Source organism: Sphaerodactylus townsendi, linkage group LG11, assembly GCF_021028975.2.
Source record: "Sphaerodactylus townsendi isolate TG3544 linkage group LG11, MPM_Stown_v2.3, whole genome shotgun sequence".
Lineage (NCBI taxonomy): Eukaryota > Metazoa > Chordata > Lepidosauria > Squamata > Sphaerodactylidae > Sphaerodactylus > Sphaerodactylus townsendi.
Genome location: NC_059435.1, coordinates 70,279,343 through 70,306,965, shown reverse-complemented (window position 1 = coordinate 70,306,965; position 27,623 = coordinate 70,279,343). Strand labels below are relative to the sequence as shown.

General features: G+C 44.7%; 1 protein-coding gene across 8 annotated transcripts in view; it reads right to left on the bottom strand.

Moving 5' to 3' along the window:
- PRKAG2 (protein kinase AMP-activated non-catalytic subunit gamma 2) overlaps positions 1-27,623 on the bottom strand; it is a 204,721-nt gene that overhangs the window by 33,342 nt on the left and 143,756 nt on the right. For 6 of the 8 annotated variants that reach the window (XM_048510352.1, XM_048510351.1, XM_048510353.1 and 3 more), the window contains one exon: positions 13,841-13,907. In XM_048510352.1, coding sequence (XP_048366309.1) covers positions 13,841-13,907 — 67 coding nt within the window. Of the gene's footprint in view, positions 1-13,840; positions 13,908-14,480; positions 14,503-14,536; positions 14,620-27,623 lie in introns of those variants that run through there. The other 2 variants (XM_048510356.1, XM_048510357.1) reach the window with 2 other exon arrangements.

Sequence of the window (27,623 nt, the reverse complement as noted above, 5' to 3'; positions counted from 1 at the left end):
CCAGCTCTTAAAGCTAGAAGCAATTTAAGGATGTACAAGGAAGAGCACTTATTGGTCTAACAGAAGTCTAATTCAATGCCTGATGCAGACCGAAAAAGGAGAAGAGGATGATAAATATAACAGAGTGCACATTCACTCCAGAATAAGAATAGAAGTTAATATGTCATAAAAGGAATAAGAGCAACCTTTCACCCTCTGGACAAAATCAGTTCTGTTCAGAATAAATACAAGCTGCAAGCCATAAAAGGAATACTTGGAGGGAGAGAGAAATAAGGAAATTCCCTGCCCTCAACCCCAAATCTCCATCAAGTACAAAATATATGCTCTTCATATCTTAAGAAGGCCAATTTCCTCATCTTCCCCTGTTTTTCTTTTGCTTTAATTGACTGAGACACAATCTAATCTTCAATGCTGGCCGAAACAGACTCCAACTTCATGAAACCACTGGAGAGGGAGCTGCTAAGTCATATTTTCTGCATATCTAAGACTTCTGAGTACATGGATGTTCTTGCCTTTTCTGTGGCTGCCCTACTTTTGATACTTGTTGTGATGGCATGAGCGGCTGGAAGTACTGCTCTACCCCTTTTAAAAGTCTGATTATATATTGTTTAACATCCAAAATAACGAATTAAGAAAAGAATTACAGTTAAGTTACCAATGAATCAACATCTACAGTCTTGCTCAGTTCAAACAACATTTACAGTATACAGAAATCGACCAACATACATCTTCCATCTGATAATCTCTAGCACAGGGGTAGGGAACCTGTGGCTCGAGAGCCGCATGCGGCTCTTCTGCCCTTGCACTGTGGCTCCACGAGCTGAGCCGCCAGCCCCATCCTTGCCCACCCTGCAGGCAGCAGGGCGGGCGCTCCAACTGGCCGCAGTCGGCCGGGCTGCGCCGCGGGCTTCCCCTCTCACCTGCCCTGTTGGAGCGGGACGGGCACTTTCCCGATCCGCCAGCTTCCCGATCCGCCGGCAGGCAGCAGGGCGGGCGCATCCATGCGCTTCTCAGAATGAGCAGAGTAAAAGGTTAAAAAAACCCAATATATATATAGCGTTATCTTTAATTTAAATGTCAAAAATTATTTGCGGCTCCAAGTGTTTTCTTTTCCCGTGGAAAATGGGTCCAAATGGCTCTTTGAGTGTTAAAGGTTCCCTACCCCTGCTCTAGCAGGTCTATCATACTGTCATATTTAGCTAAGAGTATCAGGGAAGGGGGGAACGATGAGAAAGAACTTTCGAGGGCTACAAGCAAGGAATGGCTCATTCAAGTAAATATATGGAGATCTTCTGTAAAGAAAAAAGTGGCCTTGAGGTAATTTGCAAAGAAGCCTGAGTTACATCAAGAGATATCAGAACTATTTTAACTGAGGAACTAAGAAATCAGATTAGTCAGAAGGCTAACAAATGATGCCATTGAGTCTAGGCTGGGAAGAAGGATAGGCAGAGTTATGGTAGATCAGTAACAATAAATTATTGTATTCTTGTGGAACATTTAGGCATTACATTTATGTATTTCTAGTCTGGTTCAAAGTAGAAGAAATGAGTTCATGTTAACCAAAAAGAAGGTCCATAAATCTAGCTTATACTGGCTAAGAACACAAAGGAGAAATTTAGAAATAAATTAGTTAACATGGTGGCCCATCTCTACAGCCTCTATGTTCTCGTGCCAGTACCGAAGTGGTTACCAGGAGAGTAATCTAGCCAGAGGAGAGTCCAGTCACCACATCAGCCACTTAGGAAAAGAGAAGGTGGCCACAGTGGGATGCTGTGATTTTACTCCCCTTCCTTGGCCAGCTTGCTCTCCTCTAGGAGCCTCATCTAACTGTTGTTTGTCATGCTGAAGAAGAGCAAGGTAGGGAGAGGAGCCCTTCCCATCACTCCAGATACTCAAGCTAAGGCTCAACTGCAGTAAATGTAAAAGATGATCTTTATATATTTATTTAATGTTAAGAAAAGGTAAAGGGCAAGCACTGAATCATTACTGACCCATGAGGTGACAGCACATCACAACGTTTTCTAGGCAGGCAGTGTTTAATGGGGTAGTTTGCCATTGGCTTCCCCAGTTGTCTTCATTTTGCCCCCAATAAGCTGGGTGCTCATTTTACTGACCTTGGAAGGATGGAAGGCTGAGACAACCTTGAGCTGGCTACCAAAAACTGACTTCTGTTGGGATCGAACTCCGGTCATGAGCAGAACTTGGACTGCAGCTTACCACTCTATGCCATGGGGCTCCTGTTAATAGCTATGCTTTATTGTATATGTGCATTCAGTACTGTACAGAACAGGCAGTAGTTATGTGGCTTGTTTGGTCAATGGTAAATATAAATGTCACTCTCTATAATAGGCAAAGTGAGTACCACTTTGCTTGAGATTTTAATATGGTCTTTAAAAAAACATCTTTGGAGCCAAATACAGCTTTTTAACTCATCTTACCTGTGAAGGTCCTTGGGTAATGAATTTGAGTTCATACAATTCTTGTGAAATTGTCTGTGTATAACTATGATATGTTATATTCTTTTAAAGTTGGCCTGATCGTATAGTATTGTATATCACCATTAATAAAAAGAACATAGTTGCATTCTCTAATAGAACTGCTGTTGTATCCAACATTCCATGAACGTATAGATCATGAGCCAAAGATTATGGAAATGGTGGAGTTTAATAATCAGTTGAAGGAAGTTGACAGAAGCCTATAACTCCTGAAATGTTCATTTTGATTAACCTGACAGGCCATTGACGATATTGTACCCAGATATAAGTACACACTTCAGCTGCCTGTAAAAGAAGAGTGGATTTTCCTTCTGTATACTACTAAACTGAGTTAACTTCCTTAATATAGTCTTTTTATATTACTACTCTACAAAATATTGCTGCTTCTGAAGTAACTTTAGAGTTATGTTTTCAGAAAAAACCAAACATCCAATTGATTTTATAGAGTGGAATCTGATGGTGAACACATAAAAGGTTAAGACATACTAAATGTGGATCTAGAAATCACCAAGGCATTTTAGAACAAATCTTTTTGCAAAATTGGTTTGAAAATCCAGAACAATTCCACCCACTTATTTTTAATAACCTCTGCACAGAAACAAGAAAAAACTGTTTTCTTTTTCTTCCTCATATACATGTGAGATTAAACCCTATTCAATTTGAAGTACAACTACACAAAAAGAGATGGTTCCCACGCTATTTGTGGTTTTGCAAGTTAAAGTCAACTCTTCAAAGACAATCTCAACCCAAAGAGCTCAACAGTTGCATCAAAGGCATATCTCCGAAAGTACCACTTACGAAAACAACTTTCTCTTCCCTGTCCACATTCCAGTCATGTCTTCATCTTCCCAAATCCTAGCAAGCCTATGAAACTGCTCTCCTTTCCCTTTCAACAGCTGTCATGTGAAGAAGCCAACCTACCTCAACTGATTTTCTCCAGACAGGACCTTGGCTGTTCCTATTATTTGAGAAAGTTCAGGAAGGGCAAAAATACAAACATATATAGTAACCACACACCAGGTATCCAAAAGTCTGATCTATAATCCAAAGTTAAAAACGAACTAAAATGTTGCAATTCTCCATACTGGCACACAAATCTGCATCAATGGTTTCTCATCAAGACTAGAAACATTATTACAACAATATAAAGAAAGGATATTTACAATATTTGTGTCCCCTCTCCAAGGAGTCAAGACAAAGGTAACATGTAAGATTGTTTCATTGTATCAATACAACTGAGAAACAATTGATTTGCCAATTCAATGAGCTTTACAGCCTACTGACCTGTTTCCCACCTCCAAATCTAGCAAACGCACCACTGGGATGAAGTCTTAAATGGGGAAAAAGATACCGATATGTGAATAAAAAGAAAACTTCTATTTTAAATAGACCCAATTAAAGATGAACATAGTATACATTGTTCACAGTCCAGACGTTTGGTCCTGGGGCCATGCAGGAAGAGGATGCTTTTTTGTTTGGTGTTATAAAGTAGAATAGTGGTTTTCTTTTTTTTCTTGCTTTCTTTCTCATTCCCTCTGAAGGATGAACAAAACTGTTTTAATTGTTTCCATAGGACGCTTGCACAGGAATTGTCTTGCCAATTATTACTGTACCATAACAACTGCCCAATTAAATATTACCATTGTTAAGAGTTGACCTTGTGAAATGTTCTGTGCTTGCCAGAAGTATAAAAGTTTTATGCAAATGTTTCTCTACTTGAGCCCTAGTGAAGCAGTGATTCCCTCTACTCATGAGTAAAGCTTTTCCTACATTCACATCAGCCTTGCCTTGATGTCTCTTATTGGGTTTGGGATTCCAGGGACACATTTGTGCATCAATACTAATCCAAGCAAGATTTGAGGCAATAATTGCTGTTTCATTCAACTGACCCACAGAACAATCCCATTCTTTAGTTACACCTGCTGAATTTAAACAGGATTACCAAGGACAGTCAAGGTATATGAGATGTTGGCAGCTGTGGATGGATCCTTTTTTCAAAATCTGTTTCCTCCCAAAGAGTAAACAGCAGATTTTTTTGAGGGGGGGGGGGAGGGAACCTGCATTAGAATAACAGTGTTGATAGAAAGGGCTTAGCAGGGTTGGCCAACCTATGGTGCTCTAGATGTTCATGGACTACAATTCCCAACAGCCCCCTGCCAGCATGGCCAATTGGCCAGCATGGCAGCAACTGGTGGGAATTGTAGTCCATGAACATCTGGAGCACCACAGGCTGACCACCTCTGGGTTAGACATTCCCTCCCCAGGCACTATGCCCCAAACCAAACTGCTTTAACTTGACGGCTGCATTTAAAAAGCAGCAGGAGATCTAATCATGAATCTATTCTGGGCTATTTTGGTGGTAAATTTTCAAAGTGGACACAAACCAACTATTGTCATAGTTACCTGTCCTTGGTTTTAAGTCACAGAACTGACAGTCTAAGTACTATTGGTGTCACAACTATGATAGTATCAGCAAGGGAAATGAGCAGAGACAAGATTGTGTAACTGTGGAGAAATGGCCCACTCAGCGTTCTCACCTGACAGCAGGCCAGAAAAATAAACACCACAATTATTTATTTATTCATTTAAATCCCAGCTTCCTCCAGTTATATTACATCATTGGTTGTAAATATTATATGGGTCTTTTTAATGCTGACCTCTAACTCTAATCCATGCTAAGTCTCAATGAGAAAGGCAGACTATAAGTAAATAAATAAATGGAGGTTCTGTTTAGTCATCATGGCTAGAAGCCATTGATGGATGTATCCATTAATCTTGTCTAATCCTGTTTTAAAGCTAACTGTGTACAATTCCATCACTGAGAGTGAATTTGCAATTTATATTACCTGTTGAGTAAAATACTTCCTTTTGACCATTCTGAATCTACTCTTCAATTTCATCAGGCATCCCTGAGTTCTAATGTTATGGAAAAGGGAGGGGAAAAAAATCAACATTTAGGCAGACTATGTTTATGGGGCAGTTTGCCAACGCCTTCCCCAGTGGTCTATACTTTATTTTGAGCATGCTGAATACTTGTTTTACCAACCTCAGAAGGATGGAAGGCTGAGTCAACCTTCAGCTGGCTACCTGAAGCCAACTTACATCAGACCGAAAGCTCTGACTGCAGTTCTGCAGCTTCCCACTACACCACGAGCTCTTGTGTCCCATGTACAATGTTATAAATCTCTATCACTTAGTCATCTTTTTCCCTAAACTGAAAAATGCCAGCCTTTTTTGCCTTTCCTCAAAGGACAGCATAATAAACTAGGGATATGACAACTGAATGCAGATAGTCCAACAAACTAAAGCCTATTGTAACAAAGGCAGAGAGGTGGGCAGCCCAATCCAGATGTGGAGAGGCGATTGGTCGACGAATATGCCCCCTCTGCTGGCACAAGGGGCACTCGTGCCAGTGGAGGGGCTTGAGGTGCCAGCACCTGGGCACCTCTCAGTCTTGCTAGGGCAAAGCCTGGAAGTATGGCTGCACTGGAACTGCACTGGAGTCTGGAACAGACCCTGGCATGGGAAGCTGGGTGGGCTGGAGTGTTCATGATGTTGGCCAGATTCCACCCTGGATTTGCAGCCCGTTGTGCCACAGCCCCAGCCCTGGACATACGTCACCCTTTTGGATGAGGTGCGTCCATTGGTTCCAATGAAGAGCTTTTCAGTGGCAGGAAGGGTTTCTGGTTTTCCTCCCTTCCCATGCCTCCTGTTGGAAAGGCTGTTGGAAACCTGTAGGAAGCACCTCTGTCTTGCTGCCTCCAGCCACTGCAGTGCAGACCAGGAATCAGGTTTACACTATTACTTCTGAATAATGTGTAAGACTTGGCTGTCAATATATAAGAAGCTAGATCCATTGAACTTGTTTCTAGCCACATGCCCCAAACAATTCGGCACCACAGAACACAAGTAATTTGTTGCTAAAGAACTCATAGCAGGGTTTTTTCTCCTTCGATAAGACTTGCTGATTACCAGGAAACACTCGCAATATGTTTCAGCATTTGAGAGAGTTAGCATCAGTATACAGAAAGTATGCATTACTCTAATAGCAAGAATTCACATAAGAAATGTCTGTTCCTGGTTACCAATTTGTAAGGTATCTAGAAGAACAAATGCAGTTTTGTAAACCTCCCCCATTAAAACTGTGCTGATGAGAAATGGATAAAAGCCAACATTGCAGCAAAACCAGTTACCCAAGACAGACTCAGCTCTGCACCAACCCATTAACAGAACCGAGAGGTATACGGTTTGATGCTTAACAGTTTTGTTTTTATTTAAAACAAAGTTACGCAACCTAAGGGATTTTAGGCCAATATGTTTGAAAACTGAAGATAAGCTATTTTAGCACACTTTAAAAGCATTTGGACAATCAACGTAAGCAACAGGAAAATGACCATTAAATATTTTATGCTAAAGTCGCAAAAATATTGACAACGAAATCATAGGAAATACTGCGCAAAGAAAAAGTCACAGGAATATTATGATTTTGCACTTGCCACCAGTAAGTTAAGCTTTAGAAGAGAGTGATAATCTCCTTGCAAATAGAAATAAGTTCCAAGATTCATGCATCTAATTATTTTCAATACCTTATCTAGTGGATTCAAAAAGCAACATACTTAAAGCAGCTGTATTCTTGTCTTGCCAAGAGGGCATGTTAAAAAGCATCTTAAAACCTGCTCCATGACTATTTGGAGGCACCAGGGGATAAACGAATCACATTTCCTTAGTCTCAATCTATGGATTTCAAAATAACAGCACAATTATTGAAAATGAACAGCATCTATATATACAGGTGCCAATCCATTAAACATGGCTGGTATCTGCAACCAGCAAGGCCAGGAAGGAGCCTGAAAATGCTGTACTCGAGGCAACTGACAGGACATAGCATTTTTGTGGTAACCAGATCAGAGGGTGTATAGCAGACACCTGGCTTTATTCCACAACATGGTCTAATCCCATGATGGCGAACCTATGGCACACGTGCCACACGTGGCACGTGGAGGCCTCTCACCGGGCACACAGGTGCCCGAGTCTCCCCTCCCCCGAGCATGTCGCCGCCGCCTCCCCCTCTGCCCGAGGGAGGGGCAGCCACCTTCTCCCACGGGCAGGGGGGAATGGTGGTGGCAACCTGCTCGGGGCCACCTGCTCTCGCGGCGCGGGAGCCGGCAGCACGGAGCAGGGAACCCCCTCTGCCCAAGGGAGAAGGTGCTTGCCTTCTCCCTCGGGCAGAGAGGGAGGCGGCGGCAGCACTCCGGCTCTGTTCTTCGGTGTCAGCCTGCTTCCTGCATTATATTCTTAGCAGGAGTTGTAGTTATGACACTTCAGATATATCTCTAGGCTTGTGATACACTTCGAAGATGCCAGGACCCAGATGCAGGTGAAACGCTCGAATAGACCACCAGACTCACGCTACACAGCCCGAAAACCCACTCAGAGCAACCCCCCCATTCTTCAGAGGTGTATGTGTTACACACTGTGATACACTCTGTGACTTCCCTCTGTGATACACCTCTGAAGATGCCAGACCCAGATGCAGGTGAAACGTTCGGAATAAGATCCACCAGACCCGCGGCCACAGCCGGAAGCCACAGAGTAACCCCTCATTCTTCTGCGAGGCGCCGAGGCAGAAAGAACCCCCCCTCTGCCCAAGGGAGAAGGTGCTTGCCTTCTCCCTCGGGCAGAGGGGGAGGAGGAGGCGGCATGAACATCTGGGGCACCAGAGCTGGACACCCCTGCTTTAGAAGAATGAGGGGGTTACTCTGGTGGGTTTTCCGGGCTGTGTGGCCGTGGTCTGGTGGATCTTATTCCGAACGTTTCACCTGCATCTGGGTCTGGCATCTTCAGAGGTGTATCACAGAGGGAAGTCACAGAGTGTATCACAGTGTGTAACACATACACCTCTGAAGATGCCAGACACAGATGAAGGTGAAACATTAGGAGTAAGATCCACAAGACCACGGCCACACAGCCTGGAAAACCCACCAGAACCTGTAAAACCTCAATATTCAGGTTAAATTGCCATATCACTTTGTGATAAATAAGTGGGTTTTGAGTTGCAGTTTGGGCACTCGGTCTCAAAAAGGTTCGCCATCACTGGTCTAATCTATCCTGAATACCTTCCTGGCACTGAGGAAACCAACACACTTTCACTGGAAGAGGAATCATTTTCTTATGCGAGAAGGTGACAATGGTGGGGAAACGTAAAAGATCTTTTACTGCATTTGGAAGACCAAAAATGGAACAAGTTCCAATTGTGATGCAACTTCACATGCTCCCCAAAAGAATACTTTTCATTCCCCCATACTGCAGAGAGTACAAGCATTAGTTGATGATGTTGTGTTCATTCATTTGATTATGAACAGCATCATTCAGAGAACTGGGGGGAGGGTCAGACCATAGACTTCAAGACCAAAGCAGTTCAAGAAATAATTGCTCTTCACACACGCAGCAACAACCCCAAATGTTACTATTATGTAAACATGTAACTGTGAATAGGAAAAGTACTTGGGGGGGGGGGGGGGGAATGCCAATACAATAATATATCTCCAGCACGTCAAAGTCAAGAAGTTTTCAAATAAAGATAGACAATTATCTACCTGTGAAAATGCTGGTGTGCCAGCAAACAAGAGGGGAAAAGAGAGGGGCAGAGGATGAACTTGGCCAAACACACTGGGCACAGTCCAAGCCACAGCAGCGTCACCAGCTGATGACTGTGCAGGTATGGGAGGTGACAGCAGACATAAACTATGCCTACCTTCTGTCACATGCCCAGTCCCAGCAGTGATGCCAATGACTGAGGGGCTCAACTGGTCAGGTGGAGAAATGACTGCGTGCCGAGCAAAACTGTCTGTATGCATACAGCAATGCAGCAGTTGGCTTGACATGCAACAAGAAAAAGGCTAGATGTTGACAATGCAACAATTGTGAGTTATAAGAAGTGATGCCGTTTAGGCACTGAGACAAGAGCCCTCTTCCAAAAATATGCCAAAACTTCAGCCACAGAGTATATCTATTTTTCTGTTGCAGGGCACCTCTTATTTTAAAAAAATCCATATTCTACATACTACTGCCATATTTTGCAGTCAAAATTTCCAAAACAGGTCAAGCCTCAGCAGTTACATTTTGCATCAGTTTATTACTCTATCAGTCACTTAGCAGAAGATCTGAAAATAAAGACAACTTGCATCTTTAAAGCACTAACCTAAATTGAAGTTAGAGATGCATTGATATGCTGAATAGGTTATCTGTGACAATGAACCCTGACCACCAAAAAAGCAGATCAATTCACGTAGCAATAACTCCCCTGCCACAATGCCATGGTGACAATCATGAAAAAAGTTGTGTTGGTCTTTCAAAGCAACATGCGTGTAGAAGTCTTCAGAAGTCAGGTTTGTTTGGACATAAGGAAATCATAAGGAAATCACAAGAATATTCCTACGCACAGTGCAATAAAGAACTGAGAACCCACCCTGCATTTTAGAAGAGAGCTACTCAGAGGAAGCAGTTGAGGAATATCTACTAAAACATACGTGCTGGTTCTGTATCACTAACAAAGAAAAATGGCTCTGTTTTGATAGTGGTACTGCTTAAAGCTCTCAAAAATCTAATATATTTTATTGGGGAAAAGAAAAAGGCTTTTCTGTAAAAAAAATCAATATTTTTTAAAAACTCAGTTATGAGTGGGAACACAAAAAGCATTTGTTAAATTATCCTTCTAATTAAGGACAGAGCTTTATTGAAAGAAACTAGACCAAGAGTTTTTGTGCCGAGAAAAGCCTCTACATAAAAGTACTCATTTCATTTAAAAAGATTGAATAAGTTATGCCATCTTTCAGCAATATAATGTAGTAGGCTTAGGAAGAAACAGACATTGAAGGGCTCCTATAGTAGCAACAACCTGTGCACAGGTTATCACAGACATACACTGAAAAAGGTAAAACAAAACTGTTCTAAATTACCCCAACACTAAATGAGATGGCAGTCCTCATACACTTTAATTTGGCCTCAACAGTATCTAATTAAAAGTTAGGTTTTGAATCCTGCTGTAAGACTGGGAAAAAATTCAGGATAGAATGATTCCCCAGACACTGAAAGTCATGAGCTTTTGTCAGAGAATGGATAAGGAAAGCAATTAACTACCTCCCAATGCCTCCCCCCCCCCAGTGTAAGTTGGAAATACACTCACATCTCCACACAAAAGGGGCCCCTTTGCTTTTTAGGACAGGAAAAATGACTAGGTTGTATGCTTGAACCTTAAAGCATCATAAGATCCAAGAATACTGTAGGTATACTCTCTACATCCAGACCTGTCAATCACAATGGAAACTGTTTAGCTTCCAGCACTTGGGCTAGAAGACATAATCTAAGCTTTCTAGAGAAACCCTGGGGTCACTTGCTTTTCGAGGGTTGATGCAGCAGGCCTTTCCTGAACCGATGTCATTCAGTATAGCTCCATAGATGACACATTGAGGAGTCTCTGCTCAGCATGGCTCTGCAAATTAAAGGAACTCTCAGTTCACACAAAAGTCTGCTTGAGGTATAAAGTGTATCAAATACCCTTGTTTTATAAATTAACCCTTAATACAGAAACACTCCCCTGACCTGGATGGATCAGGTTTGCTGGATCTTATTAGACATCAGAAACAAACATCCCAATCCAGAGCCCCCAGGAAGTGGGACTCTGGGATGTCCCGCTGTCTTCAAGAGGGCTTCTCAGTGGTGCAGGGAGGCAAAAAAAAAAAAAAAGATAAACCCTCCCTGGCACTGAAAAGTCCTCCATTGGGCTCTGAGGACTTGGCTTCTTTCCCTCTTTCCTTCCTTCCTTTGATTTTATAGACCACCTTATCCCCGAAGGGCTCTAGGTGGTTCACAATACAATATCATGTCCAATAAATTTCGTAAAATACTTTAAAAACATTTAAAATTCAGTATGCAGCATAAGCCTATACCCCGAGTGCCAGCATTCTGGCAGGCAAAGCCTGGGTGAAAGCCAACTAATGTCAGCTTCACCGCAGCCATGCCTTCGGAATGCTCCCAGTCATGTTAGCGCAGCGTCCTGCATCAACAGGGCGGGGACATGGCAGCCACTTCTGGGGTCAAGAACTGTGGAGTTGAATGCCCCTTGTGCTGGCAGAACGGACCCCTACACCAGGGCAAGGCTGTGCTGACTTCAGAGGTAGGTTCAACCCCCACGCCCCACTCCACCAGACTGGGTTGCAAGCCGGGTTGTCTCTGGACAATATTTGGATGGGAGACCACCAAGGAGGTCCAGGGTCGTACCATATAGGCAAGCAATGGGAAACCATCTCTGAAAGTCTCTTGCCTTGAAAATCCCTTGAGGGGTCACCATAAGTTGACAGCAACTTGATGGCGCTTTTCATCCACCACCACAGAAACATCACAACCCACTAGAGCACAGGTGTCGAACTCGTGGCCCTCTAGATGTTAGGGTCTACAGTTCCCATCATAATGCTGGCAGGGGATGATGGGAACTGTAGTCCATAACATCTGGAGGGCCGCGAGTTTGACACCTATGCACTAGAGCATATTAGAGCTCCAAAAATGTTCCTGATTTTTGAAATGTCTCTTTGAGGTCTCACTCAAGTTCGTATTGCTGGTCAGAAAGGTTTTTAAAGGGGTAAGTGCAAAAGAACACTGGTCTAGGATGGGGAGGGTCAGAGAGTTGTGGGAAGATAGCTACTCTACATAGGCTCTTATTTCATGTCTCTGTGGGACTAGGCACATTTATCTAATTATATGAAAGTAAGTAGTAGAAATACCCGTTTTACATGAGATCCAGTGTAAAATGGAGGTTATTTCTGCTTGGTAAAGAATATGCAGGGCTGCAAAAGTGATGTCCTACAGTCTGGCTTCAGGTTCTCAAGTCCATGAAACATTGCTCTTCCACCACAAAAGTAAACAGCCCTCCATCCACCAAATCTTAATTCCATGCTTACTAAAGCAAGAGCATAAGAGAACTTTCACCACAACACTCCCACCCCAAACGCAAGCATGACTAGGCATTTAAAGGACGCTTACCAGGATGAACCAAAGCCACTCGTCTATCTTTTAATGACATTTTGAATCAAGGGTAGCTTGCTGTCCCACAGTGGTACAGAGAGAAGAAAAGTGACCTCTGTTAAAATTCCCTCTTCCCACACAGCTGATGCAAAGGCTCCATTTCATACAATTTCCCGCATTTTACTTTTGAAACTCTGTAACACACCACGCACACCGGTAACAAAAAACAAAATATAGGTAGCCGAACCCCATTACGCAACTGACTGTTGTGGGTTTTCCGGGCTCTGCGGCCCTGGTCTGGTAGCTCTTGCTCGTAATGTTTCACCCACATCTATGGCTGGAATCTTCAAAGGCATGTCACAATGAGATAACATAAGTGAGACGTTCACAGCACAAATCATCAGACCATGACCACGCAGCTCAGAAAACACACCACAGCCAGTTGATTCTGGTTGGGAAATCCTTCAACAATACACCTATGAAACAACTTCCACACCCTACCTAATCAGGACTTTTTCTCCCTGCACGACCCTGGTTCCCAACCTTTTTTTCGCTTGCGTATCTCTTGACAACCCATCTCCCTAGAACTGTAGCAAACCCATTATGCGCTTTTTTCACATGCCCCCCCCCCCCAAACCAGAGGCATATCTAGGGAAAATGTAGCCCAGTGCAAAATTTGAATTTTCTCCCCCTCCACCGCCCTTCCCCACCACAACCAAGTCAGTGTATGGGGTGGGGGGAAGGAGGAGGGGTGTGGGGGTGATTTTCCACTCCCCACATGATTAAATGGCTGCAGCCCAGGGACATTTGACCCCCATATGTCCCCCTGGGAGGTACGCCTCTGCAAATGCTCTGGTACCCCAAAGGGTTGGGAACCGCTCCTGTGTGCAGGCAGTAGGTACCATTTCACACATACCTGATTTTAACACCCATCTACCTCTGACATACAATAAACTTGTCCTGACCAGTCAGCCATGCGGCTCCAGCGGCTGGAAGCCGGCCACGCGGGTGGGCAGCAAGCTTTCTCACCCTCCCGGCTTGCCAGGGGAGGGCACAGGTGGTGCCAGTGGTCAAAGGCAGGGCCAAAAGGTTACCCCCGTAACAGTGGCCAGGGGGTCAGCCATACATCGCCTGTATTATGCGTGTGTGCATGCGGGGGGAGGCGTCTTTCAGCCTTTAAAGGGACAACAAAGAGCAGGGAAGCCGGGTCTTCTCCAGGCCGGCTCCGAGCGGCATCCCCAGCCCGGGACCCCTCCACCTGCCCCCCCTCCCCCCCGCAAGTCCACGACGGACCCCGCCCGGCGGCCTCTTCAGCGTCTTCTTACCTTCATCCTCGAGCTCCAGTTTCTCCAGCATCCCTTCGGAGGCGGCCGGGGGCTGCGGCGGAGCTGCCTGCAGGAGGGCGCGGGGCGGGAGGGAGAGACACAAGACAAGAGAGAGAGAGAGACGGAGGGATCAGCGGCATCCAGGCGCGGGACTCAGCGCTCCCGCCGCGGCATCCCTGGCACCCCAAGGCGGCGGCGGCGGGGGAGTGGCCGGACTCTGCGCGTGGAAAGGGAGGGCGGCTGCTGCTGCTGCTGCTGCTGGGGCGGGGAGCGCTCGGCCTGACTGCGGCGGGTTGGGTTGGCGACGCCTCCTGAGGCCGGTTGAGGCGGCGGCGGCGGCGGCGGCGGCGGCAGAGAGGGAGGGAGGGAGGGAGGGAGGAGGCGGGCCGCCGACCTCTCCCTCCTCCTCCCCACGCCGGCTGGGCCCAGCCCATTAACCCCTTCGCAGTCCAGCCAGGCCCGGGAATAGAGCGTCCCACCGGGCTGTGGCGGCGGCTGGAGGAGCAGCGACATTTGTAGGGCAAAGACTGGCGCGAGGGCGACCGTTAGAGACCAACGGCTGCCGAAAGAACGTTGGTGGCGTTCAAATGTCACTGTCTCCAAACCCCTCCCTTTTTTCCCCCCGTGGAACGTTCCATACTTTCTCTGTCTCCCAAGCCCTTGCTGGTGGGTCCCCGGCAAAGGAACGGTAACTACCATTTCGCTGAAGGGGAGGCCGGGCGTATAGTAAATCCTCATTACGCTAGTTTTCTTCTTTTTATGTTCCACTTGCCTCTACACGCCCACCCCGGTTGTGATAGGCCGGACTGGAGGATTCAGGTTTTTTTCTTAAGGGGGCGGAGCTTTAAAGCGGAGACAGCCACCCACCCCTCTTGGCTGGCGTTGGTATTGCCGGTGTTCATTCACCTGCATGGAGGTGGAAGGGAGACGGAACCACGGCTAGCCGGGGGGGGGGGGGATTTTGCTCTCCCCACACTCCATAAAGGTGCTTAAAATTCCCAAGCCGTTAAGCAGTCTTGTCTATTTGTTTTATACATTACATTTATAATCCACTTTTCCTTTTGACTCCGGGTTTACGTTCCTGAAACTTTTGCCTACTGAACAGGTTATACAAGTTTCTACAGGCCTATGAGTCTCCCCATTACTTGGCAGGTTGGAGACAATTGAGGTGCTGGGGAACCAGGCCCACCTGCCAACTAATTGGGGCTGCGGTGGGCATAGTCCCCCCCCCCCGCCACGCGCACATGCGCACCTTTCCCTGCCTAACCACTGCCCCTGTGTCCATTGTGTGTCTCTCACCCATTTTCCACATGTACAGGAACGTGGTTCTGCGGTAATACCAAATAACCATAATCAGTCCTGGTCTGGTGCTCAGGAGTGCAGAAAGGTATCACCTAGTTGCCACCTAGTTGCAGAAAGGTATCACCTAGTAAGCTTGACTAAAAGGGAGGGCGCGAAGTCTACTGACAATATGCCCATTGCTTAAGGTATGCACTAATTCCTATTACACGGTTTTGAGAATAGAACTATGGAACAGGAACATATCCTTTCATTGCTATCTCACAAAATGTGCGTTGTGTGCTCATGATCCTTACTGTCTGTAAAACTGGTGGTTATGGGTTTTTCCTGAGGTCGTATTTTTTTTAAGTCCATCTGTCATTTCCTCTTAATCCCTTCAGCATCGGTGCCAAACATTTATCTATGACCATGAAGGGCAATGATGGATGGGAGATGATGGATTCTGCAGTTTGCAATTGTATTTTCTGTTGTATCTTTCCTAATTTGAAAGGTCAGATTGGATGGTATGTTTAAGATTAGTCCTATAGCTAACTAAGTCCCACTTGAATAGGTAATTTTAAGAAATCACAGCATACCAGATACATTCCCAGAGTTATCACAAGATTTGCAGGACGTCTGAATAATATGATTATGGTTTAACTCAGGACTTAAATTTATAATCTCATCATAATATATATTTTATGTAATTCTGGACTGCCCTGTGATGTTATCTGGATTGGCTTCTTGTATTTAAGGACAAATGTTTAGGGATATATACAATCTTTAGAAATACTGACCATTGACCATTTATTGAACTTCTGCAGGAAATGATATGACTGTGCATAATCTTTTGTTCTTAAGCTTATACTCTTCTCCGCATCAAAATGCCAACATACAGGCTTTAAATATTGATTGGAATGTAATTAAAATTTTAAATCACCACTCTCTCAACACACATTTAATGCCAGCAGCTAAATGCTCAGCCAAACCAAGGTCTTTCTGTGTATCCAACATGTTCTCAAACTAGAGATCCAGGGAACAACCAAAGGAAAGGGAATGCCATAAATATGGAATAGTTAAAATATATCTTAGTAGATCCTTGCAAAAGCAGTGCACATTAAGGATTAAAATAAGGAAACATCAAGAATTTCAAGAGCGATATTTCACGGTCCCAGTTAATCTGGAATAATAAGAGTTCTTTATAGGCACATCAAACCTTCTTTTCTCTCTCTCTCTCTCTCTCTCTCTCTCTCTTTATATATATATTCACACAATGTCGCATTCGCATGCAGCCAGGTTTCCATACTGTTTTCACACCTCCTGTTCTATACATGTCACATCTGTGCCAGTTACTGTGTACATGCCACACCTGTGACAGTTGGAACCACAGTTCTGTTCTGCAACAGTGCCATCTGCTGGCAGTCAAAGCAACATCCTCTGATACAAGGGAAACAACCATGCCTTCCTTGAAAACCACTGCCTTATAGAGTGAAAGGGATGGGGCGGGCCATCTGCACATGGCCCACCCACCCTAGCGGAGGAAGGGGAAGGTGAGGGAGGGTCCAGAGGTTTGCTGGACCAAACGCTCTGAAATTTGAACACAACGTAGCTCATGCCTCCCAGCGTATTTTAAGCTAGGTTATTCGCCTGCAAGGGAAGGGTAGTGAAAGGGACAGGACCAGCCACATGCACATGGCCAGCCCACCCTAGCAGAGGAAGGGGAACGTTAGGGAGGGACCAGCCGGGTTGCCATGCAAGGGAACAGGAGAGAGGGAGGGGAGTGAGTGGCCCCTTGCCCCTCCCCTCCCATGCAAGAATTGTGCAATGACACATGTTCGAACCGTTTGCTTCCCCTTTTCTTTCTTTTCCACTTCACCAGACTGAGCCACAGCAACACGTGGCCGGGCTCACTAGTGAGTGAGTGAGTGAGAGAGTGTGTGTGTGTGTGTGTGTGTGTGTGTGTGTGTGTGTCAATACTGACTCTGTAGTAAGAAGCATGCAATTTCTGAATAAGACAAAATAATCTGCAATTTCCTTTATTTTTGCCTACAGTTTGGTTTTGGGGACAATATTTTGAGGTTGTCCCTTAAGAGCTACGTTCTGAGATTATCCTGCACGTCAGTCTCATGAACAGCAGTTTCCAATGACAAGAGAACAACATTAATGTACCACTTTGCCATGGTTCATTCTCTTTTGAGCTCAACAGATTTTCAGGCGCACTCTACCCTTTTCCATGTTTGTGTGTGTGAGGACAACATTGCTTTTTCCTGCTCTGTGTAGTGGCTGCTTCTGAGTAATGTAATTCAGTATGTCAAATATCTTCTGATCAGGCCTCTAGCTGGCTCAAAAAGATCAAGGTACAACACTAGGCCTGGGAGTCAGTGCCACTGAAGCTGGGAGCTGGAAGCAGAACGTGACGGAAAGCCAGATAATAGATGGTAAGAAAAGAATCTTAAGCACAGAGAATAAGTTCAAAGTAAACACGCGTAGGATGTCAATGCATGATTATTTGCATTAGGAAGTATTTAGTTCTAAAGCTGACAAGGAACTGTTCTGTGCATTTTGCTTGGCAAGAATTCTGTGTAACAAATGGCTGCATACTTCTGCATCAAAACATATTTGCCTAAGAAAAGCATCACCCTTTTTGTAGCTAGCTGTTCTGCAAGCACAGTGGCTGAGACACTATACTCCCCCCCAGGAACGCCCCCCCTCTCATGCTGGCATCAGCTTGGATGCCAGCGTAGTTCTGTGGCAGTGCCCACTTCCAGGTTTTTCTGCTGTGGAGCGCCTAGGCACTGGCGTCTTTGCCCTCTCTGCCTGCCGCCCCCACTCCTCCCGGGTTGGGCAATAATGCTATATTCTGTGATGTGAAATAGTGAGGACAGGAGCCTTGGCTGTTCAGGATATATTACAACAACTTTAAGAATATTAAGAATTTAATATGCATCTGCTTTCGGGAAATAGTCTGGTCATGCTTGATTTATTCAGAATTTCCATCTCTATAATTTTATTCCAGTGGCTTCAACAATATTTTCTTTAGAGTATCTCAGGCCAGATACTTGTAAAATATCCACACAAGGTTCCTTTCTGAATTCTAGGCTCCAAAATCTGTTTCGTGGTGATCTATATTTAAACATGAAAGGCGACCAAACATCAGAAGCTAGGTTCTGAGGCCCTCTCTTCGAAAAAAGTCTCCCTTTTACTAAAATTCCTAATCTCTTCTATCATGGGAGTTGTCACTTTGGATCTTATGTAACCACAGTAAAGTTTCTTATTTAGCCTATAAACCTTTTCCCTCTTAGAGAGACACTGAGACAGCATTTTCCTGCAGGAGTCCCCCCGCAGCTACTGTCTACCATCAGACTTCAATGGAAGTATTCATATTCCTTGGAAACAGTTCTTTGTCTCTTGCTGTGCTGTGGCAGCTAACGCAGCTGATGCCACAGTAGTTGAGGAATGCCCTGGTTGCAGAGGGAAGCACTTCAAAGAAGCCATAGTGGCTATGCAGAGAGTATAGTCTTTGCAGGAGACCAGCAGATGGGCAGTACCTGAGACAACTCGGCAAGAGCTCAAATAAGGGACACAACTGCAGGTTAATTAAAACCAAGGGAAGTCAGGAACTCTGTGCACATGTGAGAAAGGAAGTACAACTAGACTGGATCAAAGCAATGGCCAATCAGCCTCTACTGCATTTATTTAGGACTGCGTTTAATTGAAAAGGTAAAGGTATTCCCCAGTGCAAGCACAATGTTATTATTGACCTACTGGGTGACCTCACATCGCAACGTTTACTGGGCAGACTTTTTTTTTTAATAAAGTGGTTTGCCATTACCTTAAGAACATAAGAAAGAGCCTGCTGGATCAGACCACAGTCCATCTAGTCCAGTACTCTGCTACTCACAGTGGCCCACCAGTTACCTTTGGGAGCTCACATGCAGGATGTGAAAGCAAGGGCCTTCTGTTGCTGCTGCTGCTCCAGAGCACCTGGTCTGCTAAGGCATTTGCAATCTGAGATCAAAGGGGATCAAGATTGATAGCCATAGATCGACTTCTCCTCCATAAATCTGTCCAAGCCCCTTTTAAAACTATCCAGGTTAGTGGCCATCACCACCTCCTCTGGCAGCATATTCCAAACACCAACCACGCGTTGCGTGAAGAAATGCTTTCCCCAGTCATCTACCTTTTACCCCCAGCAAGCTGGGTACTCTTTTTACTGACCATGGAAAGGTAGAAGGTTGAGTCAGCCTTGAGTCACCTACCTGAAACTGGCTATTTATGCTCGTACCAGTGGCTGTTTCTGAAGAGACTTAGTCCTCATCAGATGCAGATTGCAAAGCCTTCTGCCATACTGAGCAGTAAGACAGGTATGAAGACTGGAAGAAAAAAGTCTTCTACAGATCTGGCCTGAATAGCCAACCCCTTTCTCATTCTCACACAAGAATGACCAACATTTCTAGTTTGTGGCTGGGCCGCCTGAGGCAGGTATCATGGCTATGACGTTTTTCAAAAATTGAATCAGAATTTAATCCCATCTAAAGCAACCCCTTAAAAGAAATCCAATTACATCTGCAAGATTTAGTCCGCAGTTAGAAGAACGCTTTCCTGGAAGTAAGCCCACTGAATAAAATTACTCTTACTTCCATGTAAATGTGCTTAAAAACTGGTTTCTTGGGCTCGCGTTTAGGTTCCTCTTTTAGAGCGCTATTCTGAAAAGATTAATAAGACTCATTACACAATGACGGGCATATATTTCTTGTGCAGGTTTTTTAACGAAAGAATTGTCCAAAAACATTCATAATGAACCCTCCTATAGTAATAGAATTTTCCCAGAAACCCCAAGTAGTACCATACTTTTAGTACTATTATACATTGTGCTTATCGCAGGTGGTAGCTAAGTAAAAAGTCCATTGCTGCATCAACAGCTTGGTCTTCACATATGCCTCAGAAAGTGAGGCGCATGATTGCATTTGTTATTGGAGTTCCAAATATTGATAATGGCTCTGTCCCATTTGTAACAGGTTATACTCAATCGTTCCCTTCTGCTTCATGAAGAATCCATTGGAGAAAGACTCTTCCCACTGGAGAAAGGACTCCTTCCTAGAACAGGAGTCTTTTTTCGCATCAAGTCACAGCAGACTTCTGGCAACCCCATGTTGTTTCAAGGCAAGGAACGTTCAAATGGCAGTGGTTTGCCATTGCCTGCCTGTAGCATCCCTGGACTTCCTTGGTTGTCTCCCATCCAAGTACTAACCAGGGCCAACCCTGCTTAGCTTCCAAGATCTGATGAAATTAGACTAGCCTGGACCATCTAGTCCAGTGATGGCAAACCTTTTCGAGGCCAAGTGCCCAACTGCAACCCAAAACCCACTTATTTATCGCAAAGTGCCAACACGGCAATTTAACCTGAATACTGAGGTTTTAGTTTAGAAAAAACGGTTGGCTCCGAGGCACGTGTTACTCAGGAGTAAGCTTGGTGGTAGTCAGTGGCTTTGCTTTGAAGCAACTGTGTAACTCGTAGGGTGAATCATGACCCTAGGAGGGTTTACTCAGAAGCAAGCCCCATTGCCAGCAACTGAACTTACTCCCAGGTAAAGGATGGCGCTTTAGTCCTTCGCATGAAAATCAGTGGGGTTTAACAGCGCTTAACAGGGTTACCTATACTGCTTCCCCAAAACTAGGTCTTAGGTTTAATGCTAATAATCGAGCCCAGCGGCCCAGACCAGTCTAGATGGGTTGGGGGGCACTCTGTTTGCGCGTGCCCACAGAGAGGGCTCTGAGTGCCACCTCTGGCACCGTGCCATCAGTTCACCACCACTAATTTAGTCAATGCTTTAAAAAGTCTTATTCCAGTGGAAAATTCCTCATTTAGCATAAGGATGATGATGGGTCCACCTAATAATCCTCTTGCTTTTCAAGGAATGGATGAGTTTGGGTCCCAGTGGAGTTTTAGATCCAACAGGCAAACCAATGTTCATTAAAGAAAAACTAATCTTATGCAAATGACATTTGAGTAATTCAAGTGGTTACATATTAATCTGCTGCGGCTGGGAAGAAACTCAAGCATCTGGTTTTAAAGCCCAGGTTTACATAGCACAGAAGTACTCAAGCGCTTCAAGAAAGGCCAAGGTTGCCTTTTGTTAGCAGTTGGCCATTCCCAGATAACACAAGAAGCACTGATTTTCAACATTTTTCTTCATTTCTGCTACAGCAGGGAAGGCAATGAATCATTTGTTTTGACACGATCCTTGAAATATAATTTCTATAGCTAACAGTGTCAAACGATTGGTCACTTCTGCCCTAGCATTTCTGAAGAAGTAAAAATAACCTTTGGCGTAACTCACCAGAAGGCATTCCCATCTAAATGCAAATCAAGGTACACCAATCTGGAACACATAGCCACTTACAAATGGTAATTTTCCCACTCCTTGGGGGTGGAACAATTCGCAATCACCATGTTACTCCAGGGGCCTCAGCCAAGGAGCAAGCAGGCCAAGCAGCTGCTATAGTGCTGTATGCAAAGGATGAAAGCTCACCTGCATCTCTTCATACCAATAGTACCAGCCAGCTCCAAATCCAGTGGCCCCCATAGCACTGGCTGCTGGCAGGCCTCTAGGGCCGCTGGCATGTTTAAGAGTCAGTCCACTACCGTGCTACAGAAATGGAGAATCTTCCTACTCTTCCCTCCAAAGAAGCATCGCATTTATATTTTCATGTGTTCCTGCCTATAGTTTGCACAAGCCACATTTTTACCCAATCATTTAGTAATTTGTTCATTCTATGTCATAATGGGAGACGGTAGTTGTTTTTTAATTGGGAGGGTATGCTATTAGTTTTTCTCCAGAAATGTCATGAAACAAAACAGCGTCTCATATTCTAGCACAAAATCATGAACCTCAATTTTGTTTTCAGGCCAAGAAGGATAATTATTAGGGTGTTGTGGGTTTTCCAGGTTGCATGGCCGTGTCCCAGTAGCATTTTCTCCTGATGTTTCGCCTGCGTCTGTGGCTGACATCTTCAGAGGATCCTCTGAAGATGCTAGCCACAGATGCAGGTGAAACGTCACGAGAAAATGCTACTGGAACAAAGCCATACAACCCGGAAAACCCACAACACCCTAGTGATTCCGACTGTGAAGGCCTTTGACAATACAGAGGCCATGGACCTCCAGCATTGTACGTCTTCCAGTCGTGATATAAATTCTTCTTTTGGACTAAATGAAGTTAGATATTTGGTCACAGACTGTATCTGCAGTTAACTCTAACCATGATTCCTGCAGTCAGCTCATCGGTGTTTCAGGATCTGAAACTAAAGTTTCAAAGCTTGTTTCAGATCCTGTTAAAAAAGAACCCAAGTTTATTCTGCAGTTGCTACATGTATTGAAATTAAGTGGAATAGTTCTGCAAGATTTGAGTCCAGACTAGGGCAGCTCAAAAGGTTCTACCCTAGAAATCATGTTGGTCTGTAAGACACCACTGGACTTGAATCTTGATCTTTTCTTGCAGATTGCCACGACTACCCACCCAAAATTATCTTCATGGAATAGAACTGTAGTCCGCTTAGAGTTGCCAACCTCCAGGTGGTGGGTGGAGATCTCCCACTATCACAAATGATCTCCAGGTGATAGAGATGAGCACCTGGAGAAAATGGCTGCTCTGGAAGGCGGGCTCTATGGCATTGCATCACACTGGAGTCCTTTCACTCCCCAAATCCTACCCTGCTGAGGCTCCACCCCCAAAATCTTCAGTTATTTCTCAATCCAGAGCTGGCAACACTAAACCCCCTGCAATGATTATGGTGGGTATCACCTGCTTTTACTGCCTTGTCTTATATACCTGGTAATCTACTTTTTGGCCAATGCTGGCAGGGGCTGATGGGAATTGTAGTCCACAACATCTGGAGTGCCAAAGGTTCGCCACCACGGCACTATAGCATAAACTGCCTGAGATAGTGTTCTAGCTCTGTAACCCCAGTCCTATAGCTTTGTTTTATGCTGTCTGACTGTACCATTTTATATCCTGTAATCCGCCTTGAGTCTCACCATGGAAGTTGGACTAAAACACGGTAAACAAATAAGAGAGGAATTGATCCTCAATGAAGGGACAGAATGCATAGCTCACTCCTGACTGCTGAGCCACAGCTGAAGCTAGCAAGAATGTGGTATCTGTACTAGCCTGAGCATATAAGATTTCCTGTTACTTTGTGGTTTATTATGAGTTAGTAGGAACTACAACAGTCCCTCATGAGCACAGCTGTGACATGTTTCCTTGAAAACAGAGTCAGCTAGCCAGCCCTGTGGCCAGCCAAGAGCAACCCTACAGGCTCTGTCCAGAACTGATTGCCAGAGGCACGAACCATGCAGAGTGGATGTTAATGGCTTATTAGTCACACACAGCAGTGGAGCTAATGAGGATGAGGATGGTGCTCCATTTTCTACTGCAAAATGTTAGCTGTAGGCAGAAGATGTAGAAGTATAAGTGATAGAAATTGCAGTTAATTGGCACGATCCGGCACAGAGCTTTTTTCCCTTCACCCGAGCCCTATAGGGGAGCCATCTGGATGGGTTATTCAGCAGATGTCCTGGGAGACAAAAGGAGACTTCTTGTTCTCAAGGGATCTCTGAACAGATTATTCCTCCCATCGTTTATTTTGCACCAAGCATAAATGTCACTGGTGAGGTAAGACCTATTAAAATGCCTGTTCATTTCCAGGAGGGAAGAACACACAGCTAAATGCGTACATGATGGTCAATGTGGCAGCCAAAGTTAGTGTTTATGGAACGGGAAAGTATCCAGAGATACCCAGAGTCCACATACTGGTTCTAACCAAAATAAGGATGATATCAGGTTAGATGTTCAGACCGAATGATGATGGCTACTGGGCCCAGTCTCACACTAGTCCTTCTCATCATCATGTTTCTAATAGGAGAGACCAGTTTCAGAGGCTGATGGCCTGTAGCCTGGAAAAAGCTTTCTTCACAAGCGCCATCTTGAGATAGGAGGTCTGCTCTACTCTTGCCTTCAATGTAGTGTGAACTATGCACTGTATAACTTTGAGGAGGAGGAGGACAGTGCATGCTACTTTTATATTTATGGAAGAACTGTGGCATTAGCTTATTCATAGAACAGAAGAACTAGCCTGCTGGATCAGACCAGAGTCCATCCAGTCCAGCACTCTGCTACTCGCAGTGGCCCACCAGGTGCCTTTGGGAGCTCACGTGCAGGATGTGAAAGCAAGGGCCTTCTGCTGCTGCTGCTCCTGAGCACCTGGTCTGCTAAGGCATTTGCAATCTGAGATCAAGGAGGATCAAGATTGGTAGCCAGAGATCGACTTCTCCATAAATCTGTCTAAGCCCTTTTTTAAGCTATTCAGGTTAGTGGCCATCACTACCTCCTGAGCAAATGTCATCGGGCTCCAGGGGCGTAGCTTTATCTAACAGCACCTAGAACTAACCCCGGGGCCTGCACCCCCGCCCAACTGCGCCCTGGCCAGAACTCCCTGGAGTTAGGGACCAGGCGCAGTTAAATGCCAGTGAGTAGGGCTTGCCTCACCCCGATCTTCAAGTGGAGATTGAGAACGGGCCAACCTGACCGGAGGTGGGACTGGGGGGGGGGGGGAGTAGAGCCAACAGTATAAAGTTGCAGATGGACAGCCCCTGTGCTCAGTCTGATTCTGGCCTCAGTGAGGCTTGGATCGAGTTCTAAACTACTGGTTGGGAATTTGGCACCAGGACACAGTTGTGAGGGGAAGCGAGCCCTGCAATGTGCCCCCAGGAAGTGGTGCCTGGGGCTCCAGTTCCCCCCCCCCCATATTCTCTAGCTACTCACTGATGGGCCCCACATAAAATCAAAGCCACCAAACTTAGTAGGTTTGTAATTTGATTTACCACATGAGGCAACTCATTTGTGGATGCTAGCATGATGTTCCATGAAGTTGGAAGGACTCGCTTGGTAAATTCATGAAAAACCACTGATGTGCCAACAATGTACTAGCAAGGAGGTTACTAATGTATTAGCATGTATTAGCAAGGAGGTTACTAATAGGGATATAACTCTGGTTAGGACTGCACTATAAGTTTGCTTTTTCAAGCTATTAACTTTTGTAAGCTCATTTGCAAAGCTGTGTTAGATTAAATCTTTCCAGAAGGGTGGACAGTTTCTTAAATTATGTCAGAGCTCTTTTATCTGCCCATTTACTAGGCTTCTGTATCATTGGCTGTTGCCAAAAAGAGCAAAATGTCAGATTAATGGGGCAGGGGAAATTCCACATTGCCAGAAATGAAAAATGTTACCCTGAAGCAGGATTTGAGAGTACATTCAATGTGTTTACCAAGCCAGAATCACCTGAAATTCAGCCATTATGCCTGTGTTTGGTTACTGAACCCACCTGGAATGCTGGTATAGAACAGCTAGGATACCATCAATTAAAAACTGGAAATTAACACTCAATTGAAATGTGTGCAGAAGAGTCACCAAGGTCCATTTACTGTCTGCTGTTCCCATATGCTTCGTTTCTAACACCTGGCAAACTGAAATGTGTCAATATGTTGTAGGAGTTGTTGGAAGCCGAAGGCTATGAACAGGAAGCAAGTGGGGCTGTTGAGTTTTCCAACTAAGCATCTATTAAGATTCACACTTTTGGCCCATACATAGTCTTGCTGGAATTATCAACTCTTTGGTAAACTCACTGGGCTCTATGATCCTCCTTGGGAACACAGTGAACACAGCTCCTCCAGATGCTACCTTTCCTGTATTTAAGACAATTTGAATAAAATATTCAAGAACACAGCAGACCGCCTGATAGATGTGCTTCCCTTCTCCATGGGTAGAATAATTTATGCACAACGATTCTGTTACCGACACCTAGCTGAACATCTGCTCTAGTATCTACAATCTGCATCCCTAACAAGGTTCGGAGGAACAAAGAAAATGTACGGGTGGTTGGCCTGTTTTGCCAGTTCAGATGCCTCTTCCCTTGAACTGTTGCATCTTTGCCAGAATTCTGGATCTTTCTCTCTCCTGCTGAAAGCCATGCATTCACCTCTTCTTTGCCCTGTCCTCATGGTCCAAATAGCCATCTATAGGGAAATACCAAAGTCCCCCAGTCCAGATGGGAGGGCGGGCGGGTCAACAGGCAAGAAGAAATACAAAGGGATCGACACATCATCTTTTGCTGATGTAAAATGTGTCTACATGCCATTTTGGGTGGCTGCAAATTGGCAATACTAAATGTTAAACCTCTTTGCTATCACGTACATCCAACATCACACCCCGTTCTTGAAAATAAATCTGAATCAAACCAGCCTGCGCCTTTAACAGTGTAGTCCTTACCAGAGTTACTCCAGTCTAAGCCCACTCATTTCAATGGACTTAGACTGGAGTAACTGCATAGGATTGCACAGTTTGTGATGCTATTATTTGCTTAGTCTATGTGATCTGTTGTACGCTGCCTGCTTAGGGCTGCAGTCTGGAAAGGGCAGCTTACCATATTTATCCAACTTGGCATTTTGGCTTCCCCTACATTTATACAGTCAAGCAAATCTCTCTTCAAAACAAATCTTTATGTTTCTGGACTTCTGAAATGATAAAGAAAGCATCAGGAATAGGCGGCCTTGGCATATCTCTATTTATTTTCAGCATTCTCAAAACCTTTTCTAAAAGTTTTGTCAGGATCCCTAGCCTTATACATTTTTGGAGTGGGGAGGTGTGGATATCCCATGTTGCTCCATCATAAGAAAAGTGAACCTGCTCACACCATTGGCATATGTGTGTTACAAACTTCCCACAGATTTTATACCAGTTGAAAGGCCATGGTTTCACCCAAAGAATCCCGGGAAATGTAGTTCAGTGAGAATCCCAAGAAATCTGTCCTAGCTGACTGTAACTGCCCACCCCAACATAACTACACTTTCATAGGGAGAAAAAAAATATTCCCATTAAACCAGCTGAAACCTGTAATATAGATTTAGCCTAAATCTGTCTTGGGTAGCAAATCAATGCTCAATTAAATGTTTCATCAATGCATATCAAGGAATATCTATAGAACACTCATATCACCATCCCAGAGGACCTGGTTCTGTGAGGGTGACTCTGATGGAGAAGTTCCACCCAACTATAATCCCTAGAATTCTTGGTTAGGCCATGTCAGCCAAACTCTTATAAAACTTACATGCCTTTGTAATAGAGATAAAAACCTTCCCATGTGCCCAACTGACACGTAATCCGCATGACGACACTCTTGAAACCTCAAAGACTCTAGCAGTAAGTCCCATTTAACGGCAGATTGAGCCAAATGCTGGCCCAGTCTAATCCTCCCTGCAGTAAATCAGTATTATGCAGAAGCAGCCCTCGGTAGAAGAATGTGGCATTGGCTAGTCTGCACCCACTGATTCCAGGATTGTGAAGCACGGCCAGCTTTCTAGCGCCAAATAATCAAGGCTGTCATTGAGCTACTTATATCCTCCGGCTCCAATCACAACTGAAAGCAACGAGTCTAAAAGAGCAACTGT